The 27,168-nt window shown below is 41.5% G+C and overlaps 1 protein-coding gene across 3 annotated transcripts in view; it reads right to left on the minus strand.

Moving 5' to 3' along the window:
- LOC101149786 (notch receptor 2) overlaps nt 1–14,903 on the minus strand; it is a 160,939-nt gene extending 146,036 nt beyond the window's left edge. The window contains exon 1 of one of the 3 annotated variants that reach the window (XM_055355264.2): nt 11,554–14,903. In XM_055355264.2, coding sequence (XP_055211239.2) covers nt 11,554–12,046 — 493 coding nt within the window. In that variant the 5' untranslated portion in view covers nt 12,047–14,903. The remainder of the gene's footprint in view (nt 1–11,553) is intronic. The other 2 variants (XM_055355268.2, XM_055355271.2) reach the window with 2 other exon arrangements.
- Nucleotides 14,904–27,168: the final 12,265 nt, after the last annotated feature.

The following is a 27,168-nucleotide window of genomic DNA, read 5'->3' on the forward strand; positions in this document are numbered from 1 at the left end:
ATAGGCATCTGCAGTATCCTGGAATGAGTGAGGGTTATGGAGACAGATCTAGCTCTGAATCTCGACTAAGCCACTTACTAATTGCATTATCCTGTGCAAGTTAGAAGCCCCAGTTTCCCTAAATACCTACCCCTGTCTTTTAGGGTTGTTGCAAAGTGTTAAGTGTATGAATGTATATAAAACACCATGATTTATTGCAGCGGCCCTAGAGCCAGACAGGGGTTTGAATCCTGGCTACACCCCTCACTAACCATAGGCCAACATCCAAAGCTGTGAACCTAAGTTCCAAATTCCTTACCTATAATGTAGAAAAATATTGTCTACTCCAAAGGATAGCCATATGAATTAAATAAAGCAATATTTGCAAAGCCCCTAGCAGAATGACAGACACATAATAATAAAAATCAAAAAAGAAAAAAAAATCTGATGTTTAAAAAATCAAGCTGCAAGGACCAGGTACGGTGGCTCACGCCTGTAATCCCAGCACTTTGGGAGGCTGAGGCGGGCAGATCACCTGAGGTCAGGAGTACAAGACCAGCCTGACCAACATAGAGAAACCCCGTCTCTACTAAAACTACAAAAAATTAGCCAGGCGTTGTGGTGCATGCCTGTAATTCCAGCTACTCGGGAGGCTGAAGCAGGAGAATCACTTGAACCCAGGAGGTGGAGGTTGCGGTGAGCCGAGATTGCGCCATTGCACTCCAGCCTGGGCAACAAGAGCAAAACTCCAACTCAAAAACAAAGAAAAATCAAGCCACAAGTTTAAGTACCAGCTCTGTCACTTATTATGTAGGGGTAAACAATGTATACAAGTCACCTAACCCCTGTGAGGCTCCATTTCCACCAAGTTTGTGAGGATTAAAGGAGACCATTGTGTAAGAATACTCTATAAACTATAAATTTCCAACAGAAATGTTGGAGGTTGTTTGATTCTACAGAAGTAATTTTTATATTAATTGTATTTACTGGTCCTTCCAAACAATATCTTCATCTTTAAAATGGAAAACACTGAGGCAGAGAAATGTTGAGCCATAGAGGGAAGGCTACTGGTTTGAAATGTAGGGTGGAGACAAGGGCTGGGACAAAATAAATTTAGACCAGGACAAAGCAGAAAATTTCTGAAAGCTTCAAAGGAGAAAAATGAGAATACTCATCAACCTATGTTTTTAATCAACAGCTTCACCTGCTGGTTAAGCCTCTCAGTGCACAGTGTGGGCATAATAATTCTCTTACTTCCTCCCAGAAACAGTATTAGACTTCAGAGTGAGAAAGAACTTCACTATCAAATCTCTTTTCCTATTCATAAATTAATTTTGGGATGGGGCACAGAAACAAAGACCAGTGGACACAAATTTGAGTCTCAGTCTAACTGGCGTTTTCTGAACTACACCATTAAAAAAAAAAAGAAAGAAAATATTGTAATCCTTCAAATAGGTTTCCTTCCTTGGTTGATCAGAAATGTCCTCATTCCCCAGGTCTCTTCATGCTAAATATGGTAATAGCTGGCAGACAGCCAGCCCAGTAAATTCCAATGATACTTAAGAAAGCATTCATATGGCCTGAAATTACTCTGAACCAAACACTTGAGACCTGCAGGGCTTCAGCATAGAGCAGTTCAGCTGGAGCAACGAATGTCAAAACCAGCGGGGTGCCTTAAAAACACAAAAGCTTGGAAAAAAAAGCAATCTACTCTTCTTTATTGCTACATTCTTTAGCAACAACACTGATCTCCTACCCACTGTGCACACAGCACTGCACTAGGGCAGTGGGAGGCTGGATGGAGGAATGGAAGAAACAGGTGGTGTCCATGGGTTGCCAAAACAACAGGTTGCTTCAGTCAGTTCTGTCCTACAACTAATCAATTTGGTGAGGAAAGGGGGAGAGAATCTTAGTCATCTTGTTCTCTGACCAAGCTAACTGGCTAGACCCACTGTACTGGCATTTATCCATTAGGTCAAAGTGTCAGAATTGGCAGTGCATGGTAGACATAGCATTAGTCCTGCCTTTCAGGGATGTTAAATGCTTCAAAAATCTTGGCTATCTAGAAAAGGAGGACAGTAGCCGATTACGTCACCCACCCAAAATCATGTATTTGACTCCAGAATACACTGCTTTTCTCCAACATATTTTTTAATTAAGTATTAAAGTAAATGTCAATTTCCTAGACATATACAGCTGAAAGCATGCTGATTTACGACACAGTCAGATAAGAACTTTCAAGTAGCTACAGAAAATAGCAGTTAACAAATGAATTAACCAATATCATTAGAAACCAAAGGATTAAAAAAAATTAACCTATGAAATGAACAATTTTTATATCAACATCGGTAGCAATTTGATGTTATGTTATATACTGCTAATTATTTCCATACATATTGTGACATATTTAAGACAAAAGACTAACACCCTTAATATTTAAAGAGCTTTTTCAAACCAGTAAGGAAATAATTAAATGAGTAAAAGACACAATTTACCAAAATAAGTAGAAAAAAAGGCAATACGAACGCCACAGATGATATGAAAAAACATTCAATATCACTGTAATGAGAGAGGCAAATTAAGATTAAGTAATATTTACCACTTATCAAATGGTAAAGATTTTTAAAAATAAAACCTAGTGTTGACAATAGTATATTATGTGTGTGTGCATATATATATATGTAGATCTGTTCATAAACTAAAAATATATATATATATATAAATAAATCAACAGCTTTTCTAAATCTAAGGGTAAAAAAACCAAAGACGTATACCAAAAAATTAACGGCAGCATGATTGTGGACATTTTATTTATGCTTTTCTAGATTCTTCAAACACCCTTAACTACTTTTTCAAACATAATTACTTTTTATATTACAAAAATAAAAAAATCTTGTAAAGGTGCCAGAGCAAATCAGCAAAGTATAAATATGAGTTAATTATCTGTAAACATAACGAATAATTCTGTTGCTACGTTAACCTACCTCAAACTGTTTCAATGTTTGTTTTTAGTTACAACTATTTTCCTTAACTCTCTTAGAAAGAATATATCAGAGAAGCCACTACATATTACTTACTTTAAATAGTAACATAATGCCAAAGACTTGCATGATTCTCAGGATACGGTCTTTTACCTAAAATTCCTCATGAAGATTAGAATGCACTTTAAATGTTGTAATAAAGTAAATGCCCTTAATGTTTCTAACTAAAGAAGATCTAGCAAATAAAGCCATATTCACAGCAAATAAAAATATAATAAAATAATCGAAATACACATGTCCTCAAACTTCAATGTGTCTTGACAGCGTCTGAACCAAAGCATGTGTAAGGAGAGAATTAAACAAAAATGTCTTTGCTACTTACCACATTTACCATTTAGAGAAGTTAATATATCAGCACTATCTAGTTTTGTGATCATTCATACTTAGAAACTCAACAGAATAGATTAGTGAGTAAACAGTATTCAATTATTCTTATTTGAATGTTGGTTAGGTATACCAATAGAACAACCTCTCCCTGCTAGGTACCAGTTAAAATAGATTATTGAAAATATTTGAGGCTTAAAAACTTCCAGAATCTTCTCACAAAAAAAAAGATGAAAATAAAAAGAGATGAAAAAGAAGCAAACAACAATTTTAAAACGTGCCTGCCTCAGAACAAGGCAGTTTATTTTAGAATGTAACCACAGCTTCTTGTACAACACCTTATTCATCAAGCACAACTGTATTTTAAAGGAATGCTATTTGTTAAAAAGACAACATATTTAGGATACGGTATCTAACTCCAACCACAATATTATCATCATGTTTTCCTTACTTCACAAAATACACACATACATTCATCATATGAATAAACATACATAAGGGTGAGAGAACTACTCTTAACCCAGAAACAGGTTCTGCAACACCCATAGATCCAACCTGTCTTTATGCAACAATGAGTCCATCTTGGCAAGATGTTTGGCTGATGTATTCAAATAACCCAGAGTTCTGCCAGCTGCCAGTATCCTGCAGAAGGAACTGACTCGGAGACCAGAAACTGCCCTAGGCAAGCCTCCAGGGAAAGGTGCTTCAGTCCAATGGGAAGAAAAACCCGGCCCCTCACTGCCTGGCCAGAGGACCCGGGGTACCATGGCTGGAGCGACGTAGCTGGCTGGAAATGCGAGAGGGGCAAGGGACACTAAGGTGAACCCCCAAGAGCTTGTTCAGTCATACCTAGTAAAGGCCAAACTATTGGGCAGCTAGTAGAACAGGGTTTTGCCAAGACAAGTACAAAAGGGTGAGGGAGATATTAGTATGATTAATCAATGCCACCTGAGGCAGCAACTCTGGGTGTGTCCACACCACACTTCAGTCACTGCCTGGCTGTGACGAGAAGTTCCTTCAGCCACTGCCACTGAGAACTGCATCTTCCAAGGAAGATATTTCCACCATAACTTGTCCTAGTTCAGGCTTGGCATCCGGGACTAAGAACACAGCACTCTCTCTTGCCGCAAACCCACTAACAGACATAATAGACACCACAACATGTGCCAAATTTATATTTACACCCTCACCAGACAAAGGGGTTTTTGTCTTTTCCCCAAGCCAAGTTCTAATACTTCTAAATTACAACATAGAAAGAGGAAAATGGCAGACAGCTCACGACAGCAGAGAAGCCCAGCAAGGGTGAGCTGGAAGTCGCCTTTCCCTGGTGGTATTAAGACCTGAAGTTTACTCCCAAGACCCTATAGCTCCGAGTCACCCTGACTGCAGGAAACTGCTTTCAGAGAGCATAGATAAATGATGAAATAACTGTATTTCATATTCCTAATTGTGTGCTTATCTGTCTTGTCTCCATGATGATGTCAGCTCCTTGGGAGCAGGACCATATTTTCTACTTGGTCAATGATTCCCACACATCTAGAAGAGTAGAATACCCTGTACTTGCTACCACATGATGCCAAGGGAAGCACACAAATTAAGTGTGACAACACACCACAATGCTCCCCCAACACACCACTAAGACAGCAGAGCTACAAAGATAGCAAATGTTAGTGCCAAGGGCTAGTGATCCTACCAGTGAATTACATGGAAACCTATGTATTTACATACACAAATTAATACAATAATTCCTTTGCTTTTCTTATTCCAAGCTATGGCTTTATCATCCCCCTTTCTTGGCTTTACTCTCCTTTTTAAGACCACAATGTATGTTCTGCCATACAGATAATATTCTCCTCAAAGAAGAGAGACAGGAGAAAAAACAGATCTACAGCAAACCTCCTACCACTACCAGTGATGCAGTTTGTCCCGTCTCAAGCCTATGAGCATATCCTTTCAGATCTGAAGCCACTTCCTTCTTCCTATCAAGGACAGTATTATCAAGTGTCTTTGTGAGAGGAGCAATCCTGTGCCCCTTCTTGAAGATTGTTTTGTTCTGCTCAAGAGGCCCTAGATTCCTCCTTTATTTTCATTTCCTGCAGCAGCCCAGAAACCCCAAAAGCAGGACCGCCAGAAATGAGTGACCTTTATATCTCTCCACACTAACACATCTGAGGGAAACTGCTGACACCAAATATGTGTTCATGAGCTAATGAAGCAGAAATCCTCAAAGGAAGCACCATTTGCAACGGCTGAGGACAGAATTCTTTAGTGGACACCAAAAAGGCTGTGGAACTCCTATGCATTCTAACATCTCAGGTAACATTCTAATGGAGGAATAAGCAGGCTTACAACAAAGTCATACAACACAAACAGAAGTCTGAAAATGCTGGATTTCGCAAATTTCTTTTAAGACAAAACAAACAACTTTACTAACCTTATACCATAGCAGCTTTCTTCTCTGTACTAAGTGAGGCCAGCAAGTAGGAGGCATTTCCAAGGGGGAAAAATGACCACAGGATCTAGCCAAAGCAACCTGTCTCTAATACTCTCAAAAAACAAACAAACAAAAACAAACACTTTGATTTCCCAGATTCACTCTGCAGTGATTCTAAAACTTTCCTAATGTAAGAATCACCTGGCTATTTCTTAAACACACAAATTCCCAGATGACATTCCAGATGCACTGAATCAGAATCTCCATGAGAACACCTGAGCTATTCTTATCATAAGAGAGGTTAGGGAAACACTGCTTGATAAATGTTATTCTCCCACCAGTGCCCACCTGTGCAGGGAGGTATGAAACAAGTAGGGCTAAGATGCTTTACCTGAGCAATCACCCCAGACATGTTCCTCACTGGGTTTGACTCCTTCTATGGAGAGCTGGGTGTCAGCTCAGTAAAGTCTACAGACAAGCACCTCTTTGGGTCCCTATCACCTGCACAGGTCTCAGGACTCTGAGACAAATTTCTGAGTAGATGTCAATGAGGACAAGTCATGAGGAGACGGATTACAGCTGAATATAAGAAGATCTTTCTAAGAATTAGAGCTGGCCAAAGATGGAATAAACTGCTGTGGAGAGCTATCTACCACAAGAGATGTTCAAGAAGAGAGAAAATATGGTACCTCTTCACTAGAATGTTGTAAACATCAGATCCAGCATGGGATGGACAGAAAGACTAGATGAATTTTAAAGTTCCCGCCAATGCATAAGTCAACAAAGAGGAAAATTTCAGCCACTCCTTAATTAATTAAAAGAGATAGCAAAAAAAGTCTGTGGGTGGGGTCAGCTTTCAACTGATCCTATCTCTTCAAAGGAAAAAAGAACATAGAAACACACTCCAACTCACCATCAGCCTCTCCTATAGAACATTCTAAAGATGGGAAAGCAGGAGTCATAGATGCTGTGACTAAGACCTGCTGCTCAGTTGACTCTGAATTTGGGGCACATGCCAGACAAGTTCTGTAGTACAGAGAAGAAATGTGTGTAGCACAGACCTGGCCCTCAAGGATCAAAATCATGTGGCAGAGACAACTCAACACCATGTGATTCTCTCAAATATTTATTCATCATATTTCACCTTTAGTTTTTGTCAGTAGGGTGTTCAGGGGACTCTCTTGGTTCAAAAAAAAAAAAAAAAGCAAATATACTTTACTAAATGTACATATTCTCTCAATCCAGTACAAGTTTGCAATATCCAACTCAATGAAAAAAATCTCAAAAAAAAATTATCAAAATAAATATAAACTTAGTTAACTCTAATTTTAAAAATAGTATTCCAAAAATGACTAGTCCCCAAAATGATGAAATTACAATAAGGTGTGGCTATTCTGGACAAAATAACAGAAATTGCTGGCCTAGTAATACAGTAATACAGGAAGCAGTGGAAGCAAACTTGAGTGAGAGGCAGGGGGTGGATGGCAGTGCCTTTGAAGTGAGATTCCAAAGTCAAAGTGACCTTTATAAATTGCAGAAGTTGATCAGAAAAAGAAAGAAAGAAACCCCACACACAAAGAAATTCAAAATTACAAGTTTAAATGAAACATCTGGGGAAGGGAAAAATTTGGTTTTTCCCCAAATGTAAGGTAAGCATGACTCTTGCAAATACTATTTTTAAAATGTCTAGGAGTACCACAGTTGTCCAAAATAAGAAAATGGCTAAAAATAATTGTTCGACTGAACAAGTATTTATTGTGTGCCTATTAGATACCAAGGCATCATGCCAGGTACAGGGGTAGGGTATGGGCATTAGAATAAACACATAAATGAAAATACACGATTCCTTCCTCATGTACGCATTAACAATAAGCACTTGAGGATGTTATAAGAGTTTTTGTGCACATAAGCGCATTTGTACACGAGATGGAAGCAATGTGGACAGTGAATGAGGCACTGGACACCAGAAGAAAGGAATTCTAGTCTCAACTCTAATTGGCTCTGTGACCATGAACAATGAACATCAGAAAATGGAGGACCAAAACAGTGGCTCTCCTACAAGGTCACCAAACCAATTAATAACAGACCTGGAGAAGAATTCTGGTCTTCTGGCTCCTAGTTCAGTGATCTGTCCAAAATACTACACATATGGTAGGCTGACAAAGAAAGAAAAGAAGACCTTTTGGTTTCAAGTCATTTGCAGAGAAAGGGGGGGAAACAAAAACAGGAAAATCAGGAAAGGGTGGAAGGAAAATTAATAGTTCAAATTTAGGCATTCGAACTGAGACATCAAGAAAGGAAGCATGTAACTATGGACTGTGAACACAATATAAAGAAAATGATGTAAAATTTCTTATATCCTTATTCAAATCACGCCTTGCAGTTTTTTACTCTAAAATCATTGCAGACGTATATAGATAAAGGGTCAAAAAACAACATGTATGAATGACATTTAAGGAAAAAGAGATAACAGAAGAAAAGGGAAAAGGAGAGGTGGAGAATTTATTATATCATCTAAATATATGAAGCCCTTCTAAAGGGTCAGTGCAGACATATTGCACCCAGATAAACAGAAGAAATGACATTATATTCTATATCTCTTATGTTAGCAATTTTAAAATTCCTTGAGTCAGAAGCGTTAAACACTGGAATGACTAAGGTTACATTTGTTATGGAAATTTCTTAAATTTAGAAAGACCTCATACACACACCTGAAGGTAAAAAAAAAAATGTACTTAATCAGTGGGTTGCAACCAACTTACTTGTCAGAATCACCTGTAAACCTTGAAAAAATATGGATTCTCAAACTTACCTTATCAGAATCCCTGGGTGCTGAGTCAAGATCCACCCCAACAGATTTTGATGTAGCCAGGACACAGAGTTTTTTTCTACCATAATGGGAGAGGTAGGGAGGAGGATACTAGGAATGGCAACACAGAGTGGGAACTAGATCAATGCAAATTTTGTGGGCAAAATAGAATTTCTGTGGGTGTGATATTTTTAAAATGTATTGTAAGGCTGCTCTGAACCATCCAAGCATATCCCACTGAATTTAAACATTCTCTAAAGGTCCTGAAGTCAGCAACTACAATCCAGGTGAACCAAAAGTTGCTCCTCTATGTCATAGAAGCCTACAGGAAAGGCAGTAGGGTGGGAATGGAGCAGAGAGATCCCAAGAAGTTATGGGTAAATATTTTTTAAATCTAAACATTCAGAAAAATAAGAGAGACTAGGAATCACTCTCCTCCTCCTCTCCACCACACCAAAAAAAAGGAATAATAAGAAAGTGAAAGGAAAAATAGTTTCAGGTTAAATTTCATCACCATCTGAAAGAAAATTACTCCGATTTTGTTTAAGCAAGAGAAGAATTCAGCTGAGAAATTATCTAGCAGGCAGCAAAATCAGGGAGTCACTTCCCATTGCAAAGCAAAAGAAAACAAGGAGCAAGAGGATGGTCCTGGATAGCTGTTTAGACAATCAGACATACTGCTAACATCTCCTTGCCTTAGAAACTCCGTGATGTTTCAATTAACAATTGGCCACAAGCCAAACACAGGAACACTCAAAAGTTTAGAAGGGTGTGCTGTAATTGGTACCTTAGCAAAACACAATAATAAATTAAGAGGATTCAAGAAGCCTTCACTGTAGACTCTAAGAAGATTTAAGATTTGTACCAAGAAACAGGCTTCTAAATCTCTTCTATCGCATTAGTTTAGCATCTAAAGAACACCTGTCTAAAAATCAAAATATCTAAATCCTATCCTTTGAGTCAACTTGACTAACACTCAACTTGACTACCTAAAAGCTAGCTAATAATCGCAGCACCTCAGCAGAGCAGAGGTGGAGGGCATAGTTTTATGCACTGAGATCCTATAATAAAAGAAGCCCTATGTGTCAGAGTAATCCCATTTCTGACATCATATTATTTAATACTTAATTTTTCAAATCACTTTACAATCGTATTTATTATTCCCTACAATTCTCTAAAGCAGGTTATTCCTTTAGTCCTGCTTCATAGGTGAGGAGACTACATATCATGAAGATTAAGTTATTTACCAAAACTAGTTAATGATAGACCAAGGATTATTACCCTCAGACTGTCTCATTGATTATACTCCTCTCTATCCTAAAGCTACACTTAAAGCTTTCACTCAAAGAAAAAGGAAAAGCAAAAACACCATCATATATGCTCTTTATTAAATGCTTCAGAAACAACAGCTCTGCTTCATCACTACAAAGCCTCCTGGTCCACTTCTGAAATTCTTAGTGACCTAGACGTGTACGAAATTTGAACTTTCCAAGAAGTATCTAGTTGGTGCTGAACAACCCAGTACTATTTTCAGGTGATAAATAACCTTGTTCTCTTTTTAAACATCTGCGATTGACATGTCGACTGACTGTTAACAATGAACAAAGACCATATTTTTCTGAAGCTCATCATCTTCCTAACCTTTTCTTTGAAAACAGATGTAGTTCATGCACTAGTTTTTTGGTGAAGGTAAAAATCTTTATTCAGAATAGGCTCAGAAAAAGAAGGGGCTCCTTTCCGTTCAACAAACATGCACAAGACACCATCCCACTGGGAGCATCAATCTCAGAAACAGTAAAACACAGCCTCGGCCCTGAAAGGACTTTCTGAACACCTTTGGAGTGTCATCCGTTTAATATACATTATTTTAATTAATCCTATTAGCTAGATAATTTCATTCCCATTTTATTGGTGAGTTCATATAGCAGAGCTGGATTTGAATCCAGGATTACAGAGCAGGGCTCCAAAGCCCAAGTTATTTCCACTAAAGAGTCTGAAGAAATGTAGAATCTAAAAGTGTGGGTGGGATGGGGAAGATATGATTTGATTCCCTTTCCTTGGTCCAACCGTGTTAGAAACATCCAACCATAAAGAAGCTTTCTAAGGAAGCCCTTTGAATTAACGTATCCACTTTTTCTCACCCGCCCGTGCCCCACCCCCAGCCATGCCAAAGGAGCAGCAAATGCTGCTGCCAGGTTGGAGGAATTGGTGATCGTCACACCACATTCCTGGGTCTGGACACAGCCTGAAACAGCAGCAGAGCTCCGCGCCTCGGAAAGAATAACAGCAGTTGAGATTTTTAAATCATGTGCCTCAGCATGCAGCCACACCAGTTGCCCTACTTCTCCTGCCTCCACCTTTCAAAGACGCGAGCAGCACACCCGGCTCCTCCGGACTTTCGGTGGGGTTGGAGTGTCAAAACTCAGGCGCGCCGCAAAACCCCGTCCCCATCCAAACCAAGCCCACACACCCGGCCCATGTGCCGCCCCCTGGCAAAGGCGAGGCTGGCTGCGAAGGTGCAGGCCGTTTGGCTTGGCGGCCCTGCCCCCGCTCTCCACGCCAGAATCTGGCATTCCTTCGCTCAGCCCCTCCGAGGCCCGCCGTCGGCTCTCGCTCGACCCCAGGAAACGCGGAACCTGAAGGGCAAAACTGCCCACCTCCCTGCACCCTGGCACTACGAAAAAGGAGTTTCTGAGACTTGCTGCCGGCCTCCCTCCTGCCGAGGAGGCGTGTGAGGGGTCCCGGGCCGCGGGGAGCAGAGGCGGCGGGGAACCCCGGGGGTCGGCGGGGCACCACGGGAGGGGCCCCCGGCGATGTCCAAACTCTTGGGAACCCAGCGAGTGGCCTCGCTCCGCGCCGGCGGCCGAGCCTGGCCTTCCCACACAGAGAAGGACCGAGGGGGAGAAGGGTCGCCCCAGGTGGCGGCCCTGGACGCCGCGGACAGCGCCCCTCAGCCCGATACTCACCATGCGCGGGGACCGCGCAGCACAGCCAGAGCGCCAGCAGCGCCCACAGCAGAGCGGGGCGCAGGGCGGGCATCTTCTCGGTCGCCTCCTCCGCCGCCGCCGCCGCCGCCTGGGCAGATCCACATGGGGAGGGGGTCCCGATAGAGGAGCCCCACTCTCTCCTCCCCTCCTCCTGCTTCAAAGGCTCAGGCCCTGGCGCTACGCTCCGAAGCCCAGGCGCAAATGCCTCGACTCCCCGCGCCCCGAGTCCGCCGCTCCTCGGCCGCCGCCTCAGCCGCCGCCCGAAGTTTGGCTGAAACTTTCTCGGGTGTGCAGCGAAGCAGCCTCGTGTGTCCTTCCGCCTCAGCCGCCTCCTCCCACCGCAAGCCCCGCCCCACTGTCGCCGCGGCCTCGGCCCCGCCGCCTTGGGCACCCAGGGGTTTCCCGCAGGAAGAAGCGCCGGCCCGAGCTCCGCGCGGAGGGATCTACTACGAGTCACTGGCCCCGTCCGCATCCTTCTCCAGCGGCCCCGGGGGCCGCCGCGCCTTAACTCGATCAGGGCTGCAGCGGCTCGCTGGCTTGACCAGTGCAGAAGGGGCGTGGGGGTGAGGGGGGTGGGGTAGGACTCTGAACTTCAAGCACTGGAGTTTGCCGGGATCGTGAACTTGCAGGGAGAGGCGGTCCTCATCCAGTGAGGTCTGTATTGCCACCTACACCCACACATCCACACACTGCTTTGCTAGCTAGAGGAATGCTCTGGAGTAGGACCAGTGCTGTCAAAGAAGGAAAGTGGGCCAAGGCGCCAAAGTCCATTAAGAAGGAATAGAGCCATCAGGGAGTGGTGCTGCCCCATTCATTCATTCATTCATTTGTTCATCCGTGTATCGAATATTTCTTAAGTGCCTCACTTTGCGTAGCTGTGTGCTTGGCAGTGGGATGATACCAAAGATGCACAAGCAACTTTGAGTACCAAGACTTTGCCGCTGTGGGCTGGGGGATTCAGGGAAGGCTTTCCCAGAGGAGCTGGGATGAAAGCAGGATCTTGAAAGGTCAGTAAAATTTGTATAAGACAAGGAGACCAGCTAAGCTAAGGATATTCGTTGTAACACTGTAATAGCAAAACCTTGAAAACAACATAAATGCCCACCCTTAGAGGAATGGATGAATAATGTATGGTATATTTATAAAATGAAATGCAACACAGTAATTGAAAAGACTATAGCTATTTATGTCAATAGGGATAAATCTTAAAAACTAAATGATAGTGAAAAAACTAATCGCAGAGGGAGACAAAGTATACCATTTATGTATTTTTTTTCAAGGCAATACTACACATTATCTGTGGATGCATATATATAGATATAGATATTAAGAGACTATAACCAGAATAGTAGTTACTTCCAGGGCAGGAGAGTAGGGGGTGTGATCAACCCTGGGTACAAGTGGGCTTCTAAGAAAAGAGCTAAAAGTAAGAACAACAACAATAGTTGTATGGACATACCATTCCAGGAAAGAGCCCTCGTGAAAGCAAAGGTACAGTCAAAGAGTAAGTAAATGAGTTCTGTCTCTGTTAGCAGTGAAAGGAGTCAAGGACAGAAAGGGGGTTGGGACCAAATTATGCGGCCTTGAATGGCAAGCTGAAAGGGTGGGGAGGCAGCTACCTCTTAGGTCACATAAAACTATTGAAAGTTTTTGAACAGAGTTGAGATTGATGGAAAGGAAGATTGCTCTGATAATTCTGTAGAAAATTGATTGTTGGGAGCAAGAGGTGAACTGGAGCCCCAGGACCAGTCAAGAGTTGGTGAACAGTCCAGGCACAAATTTAAGAAGACCTGAACTAATAAGGTAGATTTCAGAAGGAGTGAATCTGAGACAATGTTAAAGAAACAGAAAAAAAAATGGAGGTGTGACTAATTGGATGTGGGAGTTTACAATCAATCCTGTTGGGATGGGAAATCCTACCCATAGAACCTCTCCCTGACTCCTATAGGATAAAATTCAAACTTCTAAACATGGTACATACAAGGCCTTTTCGTCATTGGGCCCCATCTCCTGTCCTCCCTGCCCCTGTTGTGAACTTCACACAATAACAGTATTGACTAACTTGAGATTCCCCCAAACATATCTTGCTGTTTCTGTCCCTGCACCTTTTGTTCCTTTGGCTTGGAATGACTCCTGTAGTCCCCTTCCCTCCTCCTCTTAATGAACTTCTAATCATAATTCATCCTTCAGTCCAAAGAAAGCTTTGCCGACACCACAATAAATTCCTCCCCCTAACAGACAGTCCCTCCACTGTCTTCCACTGCCGCTTCTTTATCTTAACACCGATACTTATTTTTCACACAGGACTCTTTGTATTTCTGTGTTCTCAACTAAGTTTTGAGGTCCTCATGGGCAAAGACCACAGCCTATTAATCCCCAGTGTCTATCACATAATAGATGTTGAACTAGAATGTAAAACAACACTAAGCAAGTGCAAGTCAGTATGGGCATAGACCTATGAAGTTCCAAAACTGCATGTTAACGAGCACTTTAGGTAAGCAAGTACCATTAGTGAAAGTAGTCACATTGAAATACTGGAAACCCTTTTCAAAAATAACGTAGTCAAAATATTTTTGGAATTTGTCTTGTGCAAGTATGTTCAGAGAAAGATAACATTATTTTTCAGTTGTTTACCCACAGTGTTACCAGTTCGATCTTCCTCTTTACTCACTAAAGATAATTCATAGTGACTTGGCTGCATACAAATTTTAAAAATCACCTGCAAAGATAAGTTTTGTCACTATTAAAATATATTCAGAAGAATATAAGATAGTTATCCCCAAAGAGCAACTCTAGAAGCGACTGTAGCTACGACAACATTATTAAAATAAATGTGCAGGCCAGGCGTGGCGGCTTATGTCATAATCCCAGCACTTTGGGAAGCTGAGGTGGGCAGATCATCTGAGGTCAGGAGTTTGAGACCAGCCTGGCCAACATGTTGAAAACCCGTCTCTACTAAAAATACCAAAAATTAGCCGGGCATGGTGGCGAGCACCTGTAATCCCAGCTACTCCGGAGACTGAGGCAGTAGAATCACTTGAACCCAGGAGGCAGAGATTGCAGTGAGCCACGATCGTGCCACTGTACTCCAGCCTGGACAACAAGAGTGAAATTCCGTCTCAAAAAAAAAAAAAAATAGGTATGCAGTTTCTCAAAGTAACCATTTTAAAGAAAGCAGCTATTATGTTCACATACAACTTTTGTTGAATGTGTTACAATATGAAAACTTACTGCATACATTCTGGTAAGGACAAGAGAAGTAAAGAGTAAATATGAATGGAAGTAAGGGAAAAATATGACTGAAGACATTTTTTAAAGATAAGTTTTAATGATAGAAAAATATGAATAAGGGCTACCAATTGTTTTAGTTTTAATCAAAACTAAAAATATACATCTATATCTTTACTGATTTAAACTCACATAAAACTGCCTTCCAAAATAAATGCAGAATTGGGCACTTATTTGTTCTCATGTCTGTCCTCTCAAAGCCAATAAGCTGTAAAAAACTCTCAAAATAAAACTCTGTTTTATTTTCTGTTTTGCCCCGGTTTCTATCACATAAGTGCTCAATAATATATGTTTTACATAAATGCTGAATGAGGAACATATATGTCTATATAAACTGGAGAGCAATGCAAGACTGGAAGAATGTCTTGGTGTGTTGGAGAAGTTGGAGAAGAGATTGTGGGATAGCTATGACACATAGATTGAGCTACACCACGAATCTCTCCATGTAACCCAGGAACCCAAGGATATGTGATGAGATGTTTGTGGAAGCAGGAATTAAAAGGAAGATTGCTTTTAATAATGCCTTGCAGTTGTGCAGTGATTTAGACCTTCCAAAAACACTTTTAATTATATTATCTCATTTGATCCTCAAAACAATCGTGGGAAATAGGCACCCCAGTCATTATTATCCCCATTTTGCAGATGAAGAAACTGAGATAGAGCTTTTAGTATCTTGCCCAAGGTTAAATAAGTAATTAGTGAGCTGAGACAAACCTCCCACTATTTCTGTCCTCTTATTCAGTCTCACTCCACTGTACCTTTGTGCAACAATGTGAAGCACATCCAAGATGATATTTAGTGTGGGGACCTCTGCATAGAGGGACACCAGCTTCTTGTCACTTCCATGTTAGCACAGAACAAGCTGACCCACTGTAACTAGGAAACATAAACAAGTGAATACATTCTTTTAATTTAAAATTTTTTTGAGAGCCTGTTCTCTACAAAGCACATACTAGGCTCTGCGGCAATGCAGAAATAAATAAAACCCAGTCCCTGTTCTTTGGAGATCACAGAGCAGTGAGGCAGGCCAACATACAAATAACATAACTACAACAGAGATAAAGCACAGGGATATGGGAAAGTAGAGAGCACTGGGATTAATTTTGAGTCCACTTTCCTCTCATCCAGTCCCCAGCCTGAAAGATATGAACTGTGGTGGCCCACACAGCTGGACTGTAAACCATGTGATAAGAGTCATTTCTTACCCCTTATTCATGTTTGTAAACTCCACAGTAGTTGGTTCTTTGCCTTGCATAGAGTATGTGCTCAATAAAGACCTACTTTCTGAAAGGTTCACAGAGTTCAGCCAAACACAGGACACGTTCTAGAAGGCAAGAAGTTAACCTCAAGATTCAAACTAGCTCTGAGAATTAAGAACCAGCCAGACCCTTCCACTGAGCCTAGACCCAATTAATTACCTCTGCTCTAATTAAGGGAATCACTAATGTAAGTAATTGTAATATGGGTGATATAGTTTGCCTGTGTCCCCACCCAATATCTTATTTTGAATTGTAATCCCCATGTGTCAAGGGAGAGACCAGGTGGAGGTAATTGAATCATGGGGGCGGTTTCTCCCATGCTGTTCTCCTGATAATGAGTGAGTTCACGAGATCTGATGGTTTTATGTGTTTGGTAGTTCCTCCTGCATTAATTTTCCTTCATGCTGCCTTGTGAAGAAGGTACCTTGCTTCCCCTTTGCCTTCTGCCATGATTCTAAGTTTCCTGAGGCCTTCCCAGCCATGCTAAACTGTGAGTCGGTTAACCTGTTTCCTTTATAAATTACCCAGTCTTGGGCAGTTCTTTACAGCACTGTGAAGACAGACTAATACAGTGGGCTTGTTGACATAGTTTTGCCCTTTTATGAATGTGATTATCTCAATTTTATTGATGTTAAGGAAGGACACAGTGGCCCACACCTGTAATCCCAACACTTTGGGAGTCCAAGGCGGAAGGATGGCTTGAGCCCAGGAGTTCAAGACCAGCCTGGGCCATAAAGTGAGACCCTGTCTCTACAAAAAATTAAAAAACTAACTGGGCATGGTGATGCATGTCTCTAGTCCCAGCTACTCGGGAGGCTGAGGTGGGAGGACCACTTGATCCCAGGAGGTTGAGGCTGCAGTAAACCATGTTACCACTGCTGCATTTCAGCTCGGGTGACAGAGCAAGACCCTGTCAAAAAAAAAAAAAAAAAAAAACTTACCTAGAAATTTCAAATCTTCTGCTATGCTTGAGATAAGCAGGAAAATTCATATAGGAATGCTCACGGTATCACTCCCTTAAAATCTTCTTTTAAGCATTTTATGCTAGGAGGTATTACACTTCAATTCCTAAGTAGGTGTGTACTTTTTGTATATAATGATGTATGAAAGGGTTGACCTGTATGCACCAAGATGTCTCCCCAATTTAACAGTATCATAAATTCACAACTGTGTAATTATCAAACCACAGTATTATTGGATGAGTCTCAGTGCTTTAGTCACTAAAATGGTTATGCAATTTTGAATATTTATTGACGTTGTTCTCAGGGACTGTTGAATTGTTTTTACTCACATTCTTATATTCTTCCTTCGTGATTAGCCAAGACATTCTTGACAGCAAGATTCAGGCATACAGAAAGTTTCTACTTCAAAATATGGAAAATCTTCTTACCATCTAGGTGCAGATCATATCTAAGTCCCCCGAAGAAAAAGAAAATGGAAACTTTTCTTACTAAGTGGAATTCAAAATGGTTAACTAACTGTGAGAGAGGGGACATCAAAAATAAGGAAGAGAAATCCCATTATAAAAAGTGTGCACAGGCCAGGCACAATGACTCACACCTGTAATCCCAGCACTTTGGGAGGCCAAGATGGGAGAATCGCTTGAGGCTAGGAGTTCAAGACCAGCCTGGGCAACATGTTGAAACCCTAACTCTACAAAAAATACAAAAACTAGCTGGGCATGGTGGTGCACGCCTATGGTCCCAGCCACTCAGGAGTCTGAGGTGGAAGAATCACCTGTGCCTGAGAAGTCAAGACTGCAGTAAGCCGTGATCACACCACTCCGCCACTCCAGTCTGGGTGACAAAGTGAGACCCTGTCTCCAAAAAAAAAAAAAAAAATGCATTAAAAATCTCCTTCTAAGTAAGTAATTCATTGGGAGATAATTAATGGCTGGAAACAGGTATTTATAATGGAAGCATACATGGCCTTAACGATAGGGTTTGCTTCTGAAAACACTCTAATTAAAAAGGGGAAGAGTAATTTTATAGGAAAGTACAAATCAGTGGTGTGTATGTCTACCAGTGTGTGTAAAGAGACAGAGGTGGTAATTGCTGGACTCAGACCAGGTATCAGCAACAACTAAACATAATGACCTTATAAATATGCAGATAGGATTTCTGACAAAGCTAAAAGTACATCATTATTATTATTCATCAATGTGGAATGGAATGTGAAATTGGAATCAGCAGGTGAGGGGTGGTTGTACCTGAATATCCTGGATACCAACTTGTTTTTGTTTTTAATCATTCTAATCTCTGTTAAGAATAACGTCACATGACTACTTTATCCTCTTTCTCAGACCACTGATCCAACCATTTTTCTTTCACACTTTTGCCTCCTTTCCTCTTATAACAGGTACTAACAGTCTAAGCAGAAACAGAAGAACAGATGGTGGTAAGACCTAGAATGTTTACACCATTAAGATCTATATCTGAATCCAGAAGGAACACCTCATTGCCGAGAAGAGCCCTGCAGACAGTTCACACCTCTGTTTCTTTTGCAAGATATAGCTACCTCAAAAAATCCTTTCTTGATCAAACTCTTATGGCCTGGAATCCTTGCGTTTCTGCTGATGACTGTCATTTTAGAGTACTTACTAAAGACAATGGTTGGGGAAATAGATATTTTAAAAATAAGGGAAGAAGTGGGTAGGGTAAACCCAGGCTTACTTATGTAAACTCTGAGTGCTGAAGTTAGAAGACAACCTTTAAGATTAAAAAAAAAAAAAAAAAAAAAAAAAAAAACGGCAAAGTTAGAACACACAAAAGATAGTATAGTTCCTTACCCATCCACCACTTGGTTTTGAGGAGAAAAGGGAAGTAAGAAGAGTTGAAGTGAAGAAAAACAGAACAGAAGAGTGGGAAAGGAAGATGAAAGGGTGCTCTGGAGTACTATGCACCTGTTTAGAAGTGGGGAAGTAGCACAAACACTAGCAAAAGAAGAACCACCATGGAGTTCCTCCTTGCACATCTCTCTCCCCTCCTGAAGGCCTAGGGTGAGCCCACAGCATTGTTCCAGCAGTGAGGGAGTCTTCACTGCCCCCTGAGACTCTCTCACGGCTCTTAAGATACCTCCCTGAAGTCCCTCCAAAGAATTCAGTGTGCCCCTAGTCTAAATCAGTTTCCTCCATCATAAATACTCATAGATGACACAACAATAAAGCATTAATAACGATAATGGCAATTTTGTGTGTCAAACATTGTATTAAGCACTTCACCTGCTTTATTGTTTGTAATGCTTCAACAGCTTATGAGTAGGTATTATTATTTCTACTTCACAGTGCAGAAAATGAAACCTGAGTAAGTTGTCTTAGATCACACAGCTGCTAAGCAGTGGCACAGGGATTTAAGCCCAGGTCCATCTGATCAACTCCGATGGCACATAATTGACCTCTGCATTGTCCCGCCTGCCCACAGGTCACTGCCTCAGTGATCCAGTCCCATCCGTTGTTTAGATAACTGAATAAGTTATCCTCGAATCATTTATTGTAAGCCTAGTCTCTCAAGTTTACTGTGAGTCAAGGGCTAGGTCATATACCTCTTTTGTGCTCTTCTATATCATGGCATCCAACCTCTTGCTTGTCAGCTTCCAACTCTGGATCAACTTAAGGACTTCTTTTCCTGGCATCTGCCCCTTATATGGGAGGTGTTCATACAATTCTACTGATTGTTTTCACCTTACAACTTTTTATTTTGAAATACTCTCTTCTAAGTGTTCCTAGTAAATTTTTTAAAGCCAGCAAGGAAAAAAAATTCTATTTATTGCCAACTAATTATAAACATTAAAACATCAATTTAAAGTTTAAAGGAAAAATTACCTATAATACCACCACTAATAGCATTTTCATGTGTTTTATTCATTTGTTCTTCATATGTATGTTCTTACAGAGTTGTAATCAAGACATACATATAGTTTTGTTTTGTTTTGTTTTTTTAAGATGGAGTCTTGCTCTGTCGCCCAGGCTGGAGTGCAGTGGTGCGATCTTGGCTCACTGCAACTCCCACCTCCCAGGTTCAAGTGATTCTCCTGCCTCAGCCTCCCTAGTAGCTGGGATTACAGGCGCACGTGACTATGCCCGGCTAATTTTTGTATTTTTAGTAGAGACAGGGTTTCACCATGTTGACCAGGCTGGTCTCGAACTCCTGACCTTAGGTGATCCACCTGCCTTGGCCTCCCAAAGTGCTGGGATTACAGGCATGAGCCACCATACCTGGCCGACATACATATAGTTTTTATCCAGATTTCTTAGGCAATTCATATACCATAAATATTTTCCTTTGTTGTACATAGTTGCCATACATAGCATTGTTATTGTCTGCAAAATATTCCAGCCTTAATTAATATATAGAGCTAGAATACTTTCTATATTAGTATTGGGATCTGTATCCAGAAGTTGTCCATCTTATTTCAAAGACAGCCTTTGGGGACAATCCCTCCATACTTCTTTTATTGCCAATCACAATTGGATGAATAAGTGGACTCTTTCTTTGTCTTGAATCAGGGAGATGGATCAGCTCAAAAGAATCCCCTGCTGTTGTTCTCCAATCCCCTCCCTAGCATTTACAAGTCTTCACCTCTCTGCTGTAGCCTCTTTCCTTCTTTCTGTTCCCCATTTTCTTCCCAGCAAAAGGCTTCACTTCCTACTTCACTAAAGACATCTCCTAGTTCAAATATCACCTCCCCTGCAAAACCTTCCCTAGCCCTCACCATTTCTACACTGACAGGCCATCTAAGGACTCCCTACCATCTCCCATCTCAACCTCACAACTCATCACTTATGTACCCACCTTTACTTCCTTGTGTTGTATCTCAGAAAAAAGGAGTCTTTCCTTCTTTCAATGCTAATTCTTCAGCACTGGCCATTGATTTAATTCCCTTCTGCCTTCTCCAGGACCATTTTGCATTCAATACCCACTGATTCCCACTGTCTCATCATTCATCTTTCCCTCTCTACTGGCTTAATCCCTCAGCCAACAGTTTTCTTCCAGACACACACACACACACATTTTCTATTGTATTTCTATTTCAAATTCATCTTTCACTTCCAAACCTCTTAAAACAGTGGTTTGTCCCTTGCTGTTTTTATTTCTGCAATTTATTACAGCTTCCTCTTCTTACATTTATTGAGCACTAACGATGTAAAAACAATATGGAAATAGAGATCGATAAAGCAGTCCCTACTCCTGAAGAGCTTCTAGTTAGTAGGGAAGATAGTAAACCAAATCAACACAACAAATAAAATACATTTTATGACATAAATATGTGCACAAGTATCCATGGGGGGCTGCCTGGAGGAAATTGGAGAGACTTCCTAGGGAGGTGACATTTGAGTTAGGCCTTGAACAATGAGTTCAATATTACCAGGCAGAGACTGTACATATATTGCACATGACTGACAGGAACAATTTATGCAGATAACTGAGAAACCATATTAATGATTACTTAGGAAATATCTAATAATTCAGGTGTCATCAGAGTAAGGAACGTCTGGGGAAGAGATGAAGGGTCATTTAGGCTAGTTGTTCTCAAACTTCAGCATTTATCAGAATCATCCAGAAGACTTGTAAAAATGCCAGTTGTTAGGCTTCATTCCCAAAGTTTTGGAAGGGGTGTGGGTTGAGCCAGATAATTTACATTTATAACATTCTCAAGTGATGCCAGTGCTGCTGATCTGGGGACCACACTTTGAGAACCACTGGCTTAGTAATCCAGCTTCTGCTTCAGTCGTTATAGTGAAATTACTTTTAGATGTCACCAAAGATCTCCAACTGTCAAATGCAATGAACTCATTCTCAGTCTTCATTTTCCTTGATGAGTTTGCAGCATTTGACATCACTGGCAATTTCAGTGAGCTCTTAACTGTCTTCCAGCTTTTAGCCTCTCTTTTAGTCCATTCAGTACTCTGAAGCCCACAGGATTGTCCAAAATACAAGTATAAACCCATCACTTCATACTTAAAACTCACCAATGGCTCCCCATTCTCTACAGTTAGAGCCCAAACTGGACAGACTGGCATGGAAAATCCTTGGCATTCCGACCACATTTACCTCTCCCCCTGCTGCTGCCCAGGATTGCATAGCCTTTGTTCCAGGCACATCAAGCTACCAGCCAGTCCCCAGACATGCTGTGGGCTCATGTCCTCTTCACCTTCATATGTGCACTTCCCTTTGCCTATGATGCCCTTGCTCCCTCCCCTCCCCTATCCCATCCTCCCCTGGATCCATAGTGATATAGTGGACCCATAGTGATATATGGTTTGGATGTGTGTCCCCTCCAAATCTCATGTTGAAATGTGATCCCCAATGTTGGAGGTGGGGCCCAATGGGAGGTGTTGGATCTTGAGGGCAGATCCCTCATGGATGGCTTAGTGCCATCCCCTTGGTGATAAGCAAGTTCTCACTCTTTTAGTTCACAGTAGACCTGGTTGTTTAAAAGGAGCCTGACACACCCCCCTCTCTTGCTCCCTCTCTTGCCATATGACACACTGGCTCCCCTTTGCCTTCCAGCATGAATGTAAGCTTCCCAAGGCCCTCACCAGAAGCAGATGCCAGCACTGTGCTTCACCTACAGCCTGCAGAACTGTGAGCCAAACATACCTCTTTTTTTCTTTTTTTATTTTTTTTCGTGACAAATTCTTGCTCTGTTTCCCAGTCTGGAGTGCCCTGGTGCAAGCTCCACTCACTGCAACCTCTGCCTCCCAGGTTCAAACAATTCTCATCCCTCAGCCTCCTGGGTAAGTGGGATTACAGGCTTGTGCCACCACACTCAGCTAATTTTTCTATGTTTAGTAGAGACAGGCTCTTGCCATGTTGGGGAGGCTGGTCTCAAATTCCTGACCTCAAGTGATCCACCCACTTCAGCCTCCCAAAGTTCTGGGATAATAGATGTGAGCCACCAGTCCTGGCCAAAATAAACCCCTTTTCCCCTTAAATTACCCAGTCTCAGGTATTCCTTTATAGCAATGCAAAATGGACCAACACCTATGGAATTTTGGGTGAAGGCCTAGCTCCAATGTCATCTTCTCTCCAAAGCCTTCCTCAGCTTCCTGGCTCCTTTCCCTGAGGTCCTCCACGGTTGGTTTCTATGTATTATATATACCACTTAACAACTAGTTGAACATGTGATTACTATATGGGGACTTGCTTCAGTCTCTGAATCTTACTCTGAATCTATCTTGTTATTTTTGTTATTCTCATAAAAGACTTTCAATATAGGTGTATTGAATGAATGTTGGGAACATAGTACACATTTGATAAATAATGATTTGAGTAGGCACTTGCTGCTTACCCAGTGGAACAGGCAAGCAGGCAAAGAGGAGGAGGAGGACACAAAGAGAAACTATGTTAATGAGCAAGAATCAAACATGCCACCTCACAGCCTCCTGACTCCCTGCCTTAGAGGGTGAACCACAGGCTATTTCCCATGATTCCCTCTTCTTTGATGACACAGTGATTTGTCAGCTCTGTGGACTGGAGAGTTATGCAGCTGCCTTTCTCGCTTTCAACAAAGTACTTGCTGGAGGACTTATCCAAAGCTGAGAAGCAACACCTGTGGGGACTGGGCAGGAAACACTTTAGTAGTTTGTCTTGGTGCATGCACCGCAAGCAGACAGCCATTTGCCTTCCATTTAGTTTCTGCAACTGAAGGAATACTGGGGGGTTCTCTGCCGCCAGGAAGAAGAGAGCCCCCCCCCCCCCACCATCCATTCTTCCTCTCTCTCTCTTCCTTAGTCTTACCCCTGCACATTCTGATTGTTGTGGTGACCAGATCCTGCGGAAGTAAAACAGGCCTGAGTTCCTATGTGGCTGGGCTCTATCCTCCTCCTTCTCTAATAAAGCTATGACATTAAGGAAGCCCTATCAACTAATGAGCTCAGAATGCCCATGCCTTTTGTCACCTAGGCTTTCCCCATCTCTGTGCAAATGGCTACTAGAACAGCCATTTATAAAGTGACAACTATGTGTTGGGTGTTTTGCATACATGATCTCATTAGATCCATACAACATTCCTGCAAGAAAGATATCTTTATCTCCATTTAACAAATAAAGATACTGATGCTCAAAGAAGTCAAATAACTCATCCAGTGTTGACAAGCTAACAAGTGGTAGGGGTCAGATTTGAACCTATGTTGCAACCATTTTAGAGTCCTATATGTTTTCCATTATTTATATCATCTTGGAGAACTAAAAAAGGTGAAAGTTACAGAGTCAGCCAATGTCATAGCAGGAATTAAATTCAAGGTGTTCTGATTTCCAGGGCAGCCTACAAATATCCACCATATTGAAAGAACTGTTTGAAGGGATATGTTTAATGTTCCAAGAATTTATGAAACTTAAAAATATATGTTGATACTACAGTTTGAAAAGGATCCAGAATTGGAAAAGCTGCTTGTTCATGAGTGTCCCTTGTCTCTACTGTCCTGTAGTCAGTGCCCCCTCAAAGTTGGATGTATCTGAGTGGAGATGCTTTTCTGTCACCTAAAGTCACACATTTACCTTTGATCCAGACCCTCCCCAGAGGCAGTGCTTTTGAAATCTCTTCTCCTCTTCTTTTTGTTTGACAAAATATAAGTGATAGTTTATTTCTAGAATGATGCCAAATTCAATAAAGCAATGATGGAGTTGTGTTTTGTTTTCTGGTCAAGTTGACACCATAAAGTGGGTTTTCCTGAATATTTCCCTGTTCCACTGGTGTTCTTGGCATTGTGAATAAACAGAGCTGGTGATAACATCCATCATAGAGTTAAGCACATTGAGTGGGTGATAAAGTCAACAAGAAGCTGAAACAAGAGTTACCACGGATAAGCTGCCAAGAGTTGGCTGTAGATTCTAAGTGGACACTGTGGCTCATTCATCTTCGCCCTTCAGCTTTCCACCCCAACATCATCCCTGCCTCAGCACTCATGACAAGAGTAGGAAAGTAGGAGAGAAGGAAAGCACAGGGATCAAGTACAGGGGACAAATACATAGCATTGCTCTGCCTGAGATAAAATTTAAAGATGCAGTAGTAAATTCTTAATGAGTACTGAGAGAGAACAAAGAAAAATGTTGTGGGTTTTGTTGTTGTTGTTGTTTGAGACAGAGTCTCCCTCTGTCGCCCAGGTTGGAGTGCAGTGGAGCGATCTCGGCTCACTGCAAGCTCCGCCTCCCAGGTTCATGCCATTCTCCTGCCTCAGCCTCCCGAGTAGCTGGGACTACAGGCGCCCGTCAACACACCTGGCTAACTTTTTGTATTTTTAGTAGAGGCGGGGTTTCACCATGTTAGCCAGGATGGTCTCGATCTCCTGACCTTGTGATCTGCCCGCCTCGGCCTCCCAAAGTGCTGGTATTACAGGTGTGAGCCACCGCACCTGGCCGAAAAACACTTTTTAAGTCAAAATGAACCAATTAACAAACAAAAGTCATATTCCAGAAGTGCAAGTAGACACAAATGATCACTGGGCTTCTTTTAAGCAACATTCTGTTTTCTTGTGCTAACCTATCTCAAGCTAAGGAAATTCTAGGGTCTATTGTTCAAAGACTTGAAATGTTTTCCTTGGATTATTCCCACTCTTATATTTTTCTTGCCTCTTTCCGAAAGTGGGTTAAAAATGTCCAGGTTTTTTAACTCATAAAGATGCTCATCAAGCATCTTAATGAGTTAGTCACGATTACAACTGCATCTTTTAAATTACCCAACCTGTTGAAAGGCTGCCATGAAAGGAGCTTCTACAAACAAAATCTGGGCTGTGTTTCTCATTATCTTATGTTGCAAAAAGTGAATGAGGAGTTACTTCCAAAACAGCAATTAGCATAAAGGCTGCTGAAGCAGAGGAGAGATAGGTGCGCTACTGTCTCAGTGGAAAATGTCGCTGTTTTTTCTGCAAGGAAAATGTACATTACTACTAAAGGAGAAGCTCTTTGCTAACAAATGTGAAAGGGTTTCACACAGTTCATGGCACATAATAAGTGCTCATAATTTGTTTGCTTCATCGGAATTCTCTCTGTAGTCTACTTCTCAGTCAAATAATCAACTGTGACTACCTCCATTTCCTCACAATCCAGTCTCCTTATGTTCCTTCTGTTACAGGAATTGCAGCCTCATCACCTATCACAATATTTCTCAACCCTTTTCTTTTCATGATTGCCTTCCTAAGGAGGCTTTTCAGACATTTTTAAAAATTGCTCTCCTCTATCAAATTTTGGTACCATAGTGTGATGGTTAATTTTGTGTGTCAACTTTAGCGGGCTAAGGATTGCTGAGATCACTGGTAAAACATTATTTGTGGGTGTGTCTGGGAGGGCGTTCTTGGAAAAGGTTAGCATTTGAATTGGTAGAGTGAGTAAAAGATCACCCTTGGCAGTGTGAGTGGGCATCATGCAATCCCTTGAAGGCCTGAATAAAACAGAGAGGTGGAGGAAGCACAAGTTCACTCTCTCTTCTGGAGTTGGGACATCCATCTCCTCCTGCCCTTGGATATCAGTAGTGTTTCTGGTTTTTGGGCCTTTGGACTTGGACTGGGACTTACAGGATTGGCTCTCCTGGTTCTCAGGCCTTCTGGCTTGGACTGGAGTTATAATACACCACTGACTTTCCTGGGCTTCCAATTTGCAGACAGCTGATCATGGGACTTCACAGGTTCCATAATTGCATGAGCCAATCTCTCGTAATAAATCTATTTCTGTGTATCTATATATAATATATGCTATCAGTTCTGTTTCTCTGGAGAGCCCTAATACACGCAGATATATTGTGATATCAGTTTATGCATTGTATGTATATCTGCACTTTGTACATTTAAAAAATTAAGTTGTTTTTTATCCCCCAAGATCAATTCTCACTCCCACTGAGAATGTGCAACCTATCAGACCACAGCAGACTGATTCAGGACACAGCAGAAGCGGATCACAGAAATAGATGCTAGACAATTGATTTGGGCAAAAATCAATGCAGATGTCAGGCATAGAAGTTTGTCTAGATCAGGCTTTGTAAAGGTAAAGACAGACAGTTGGCCATACAGGTTAGCCAAACAAGACACAGGTTGGAGAATACAGCTGACAGCAGT

The sequence above is a fragment of the Gorilla gorilla genome, chromosome 1 (genome assembly GCF_029281585.2).
Source record: "Gorilla gorilla gorilla isolate KB3781 chromosome 1, NHGRI_mGorGor1-v2.1_pri, whole genome shotgun sequence".
Taxonomy (NCBI): Eukaryota; Metazoa; Chordata; class Mammalia; order Primates; family Hominidae; genus Gorilla; species Gorilla gorilla.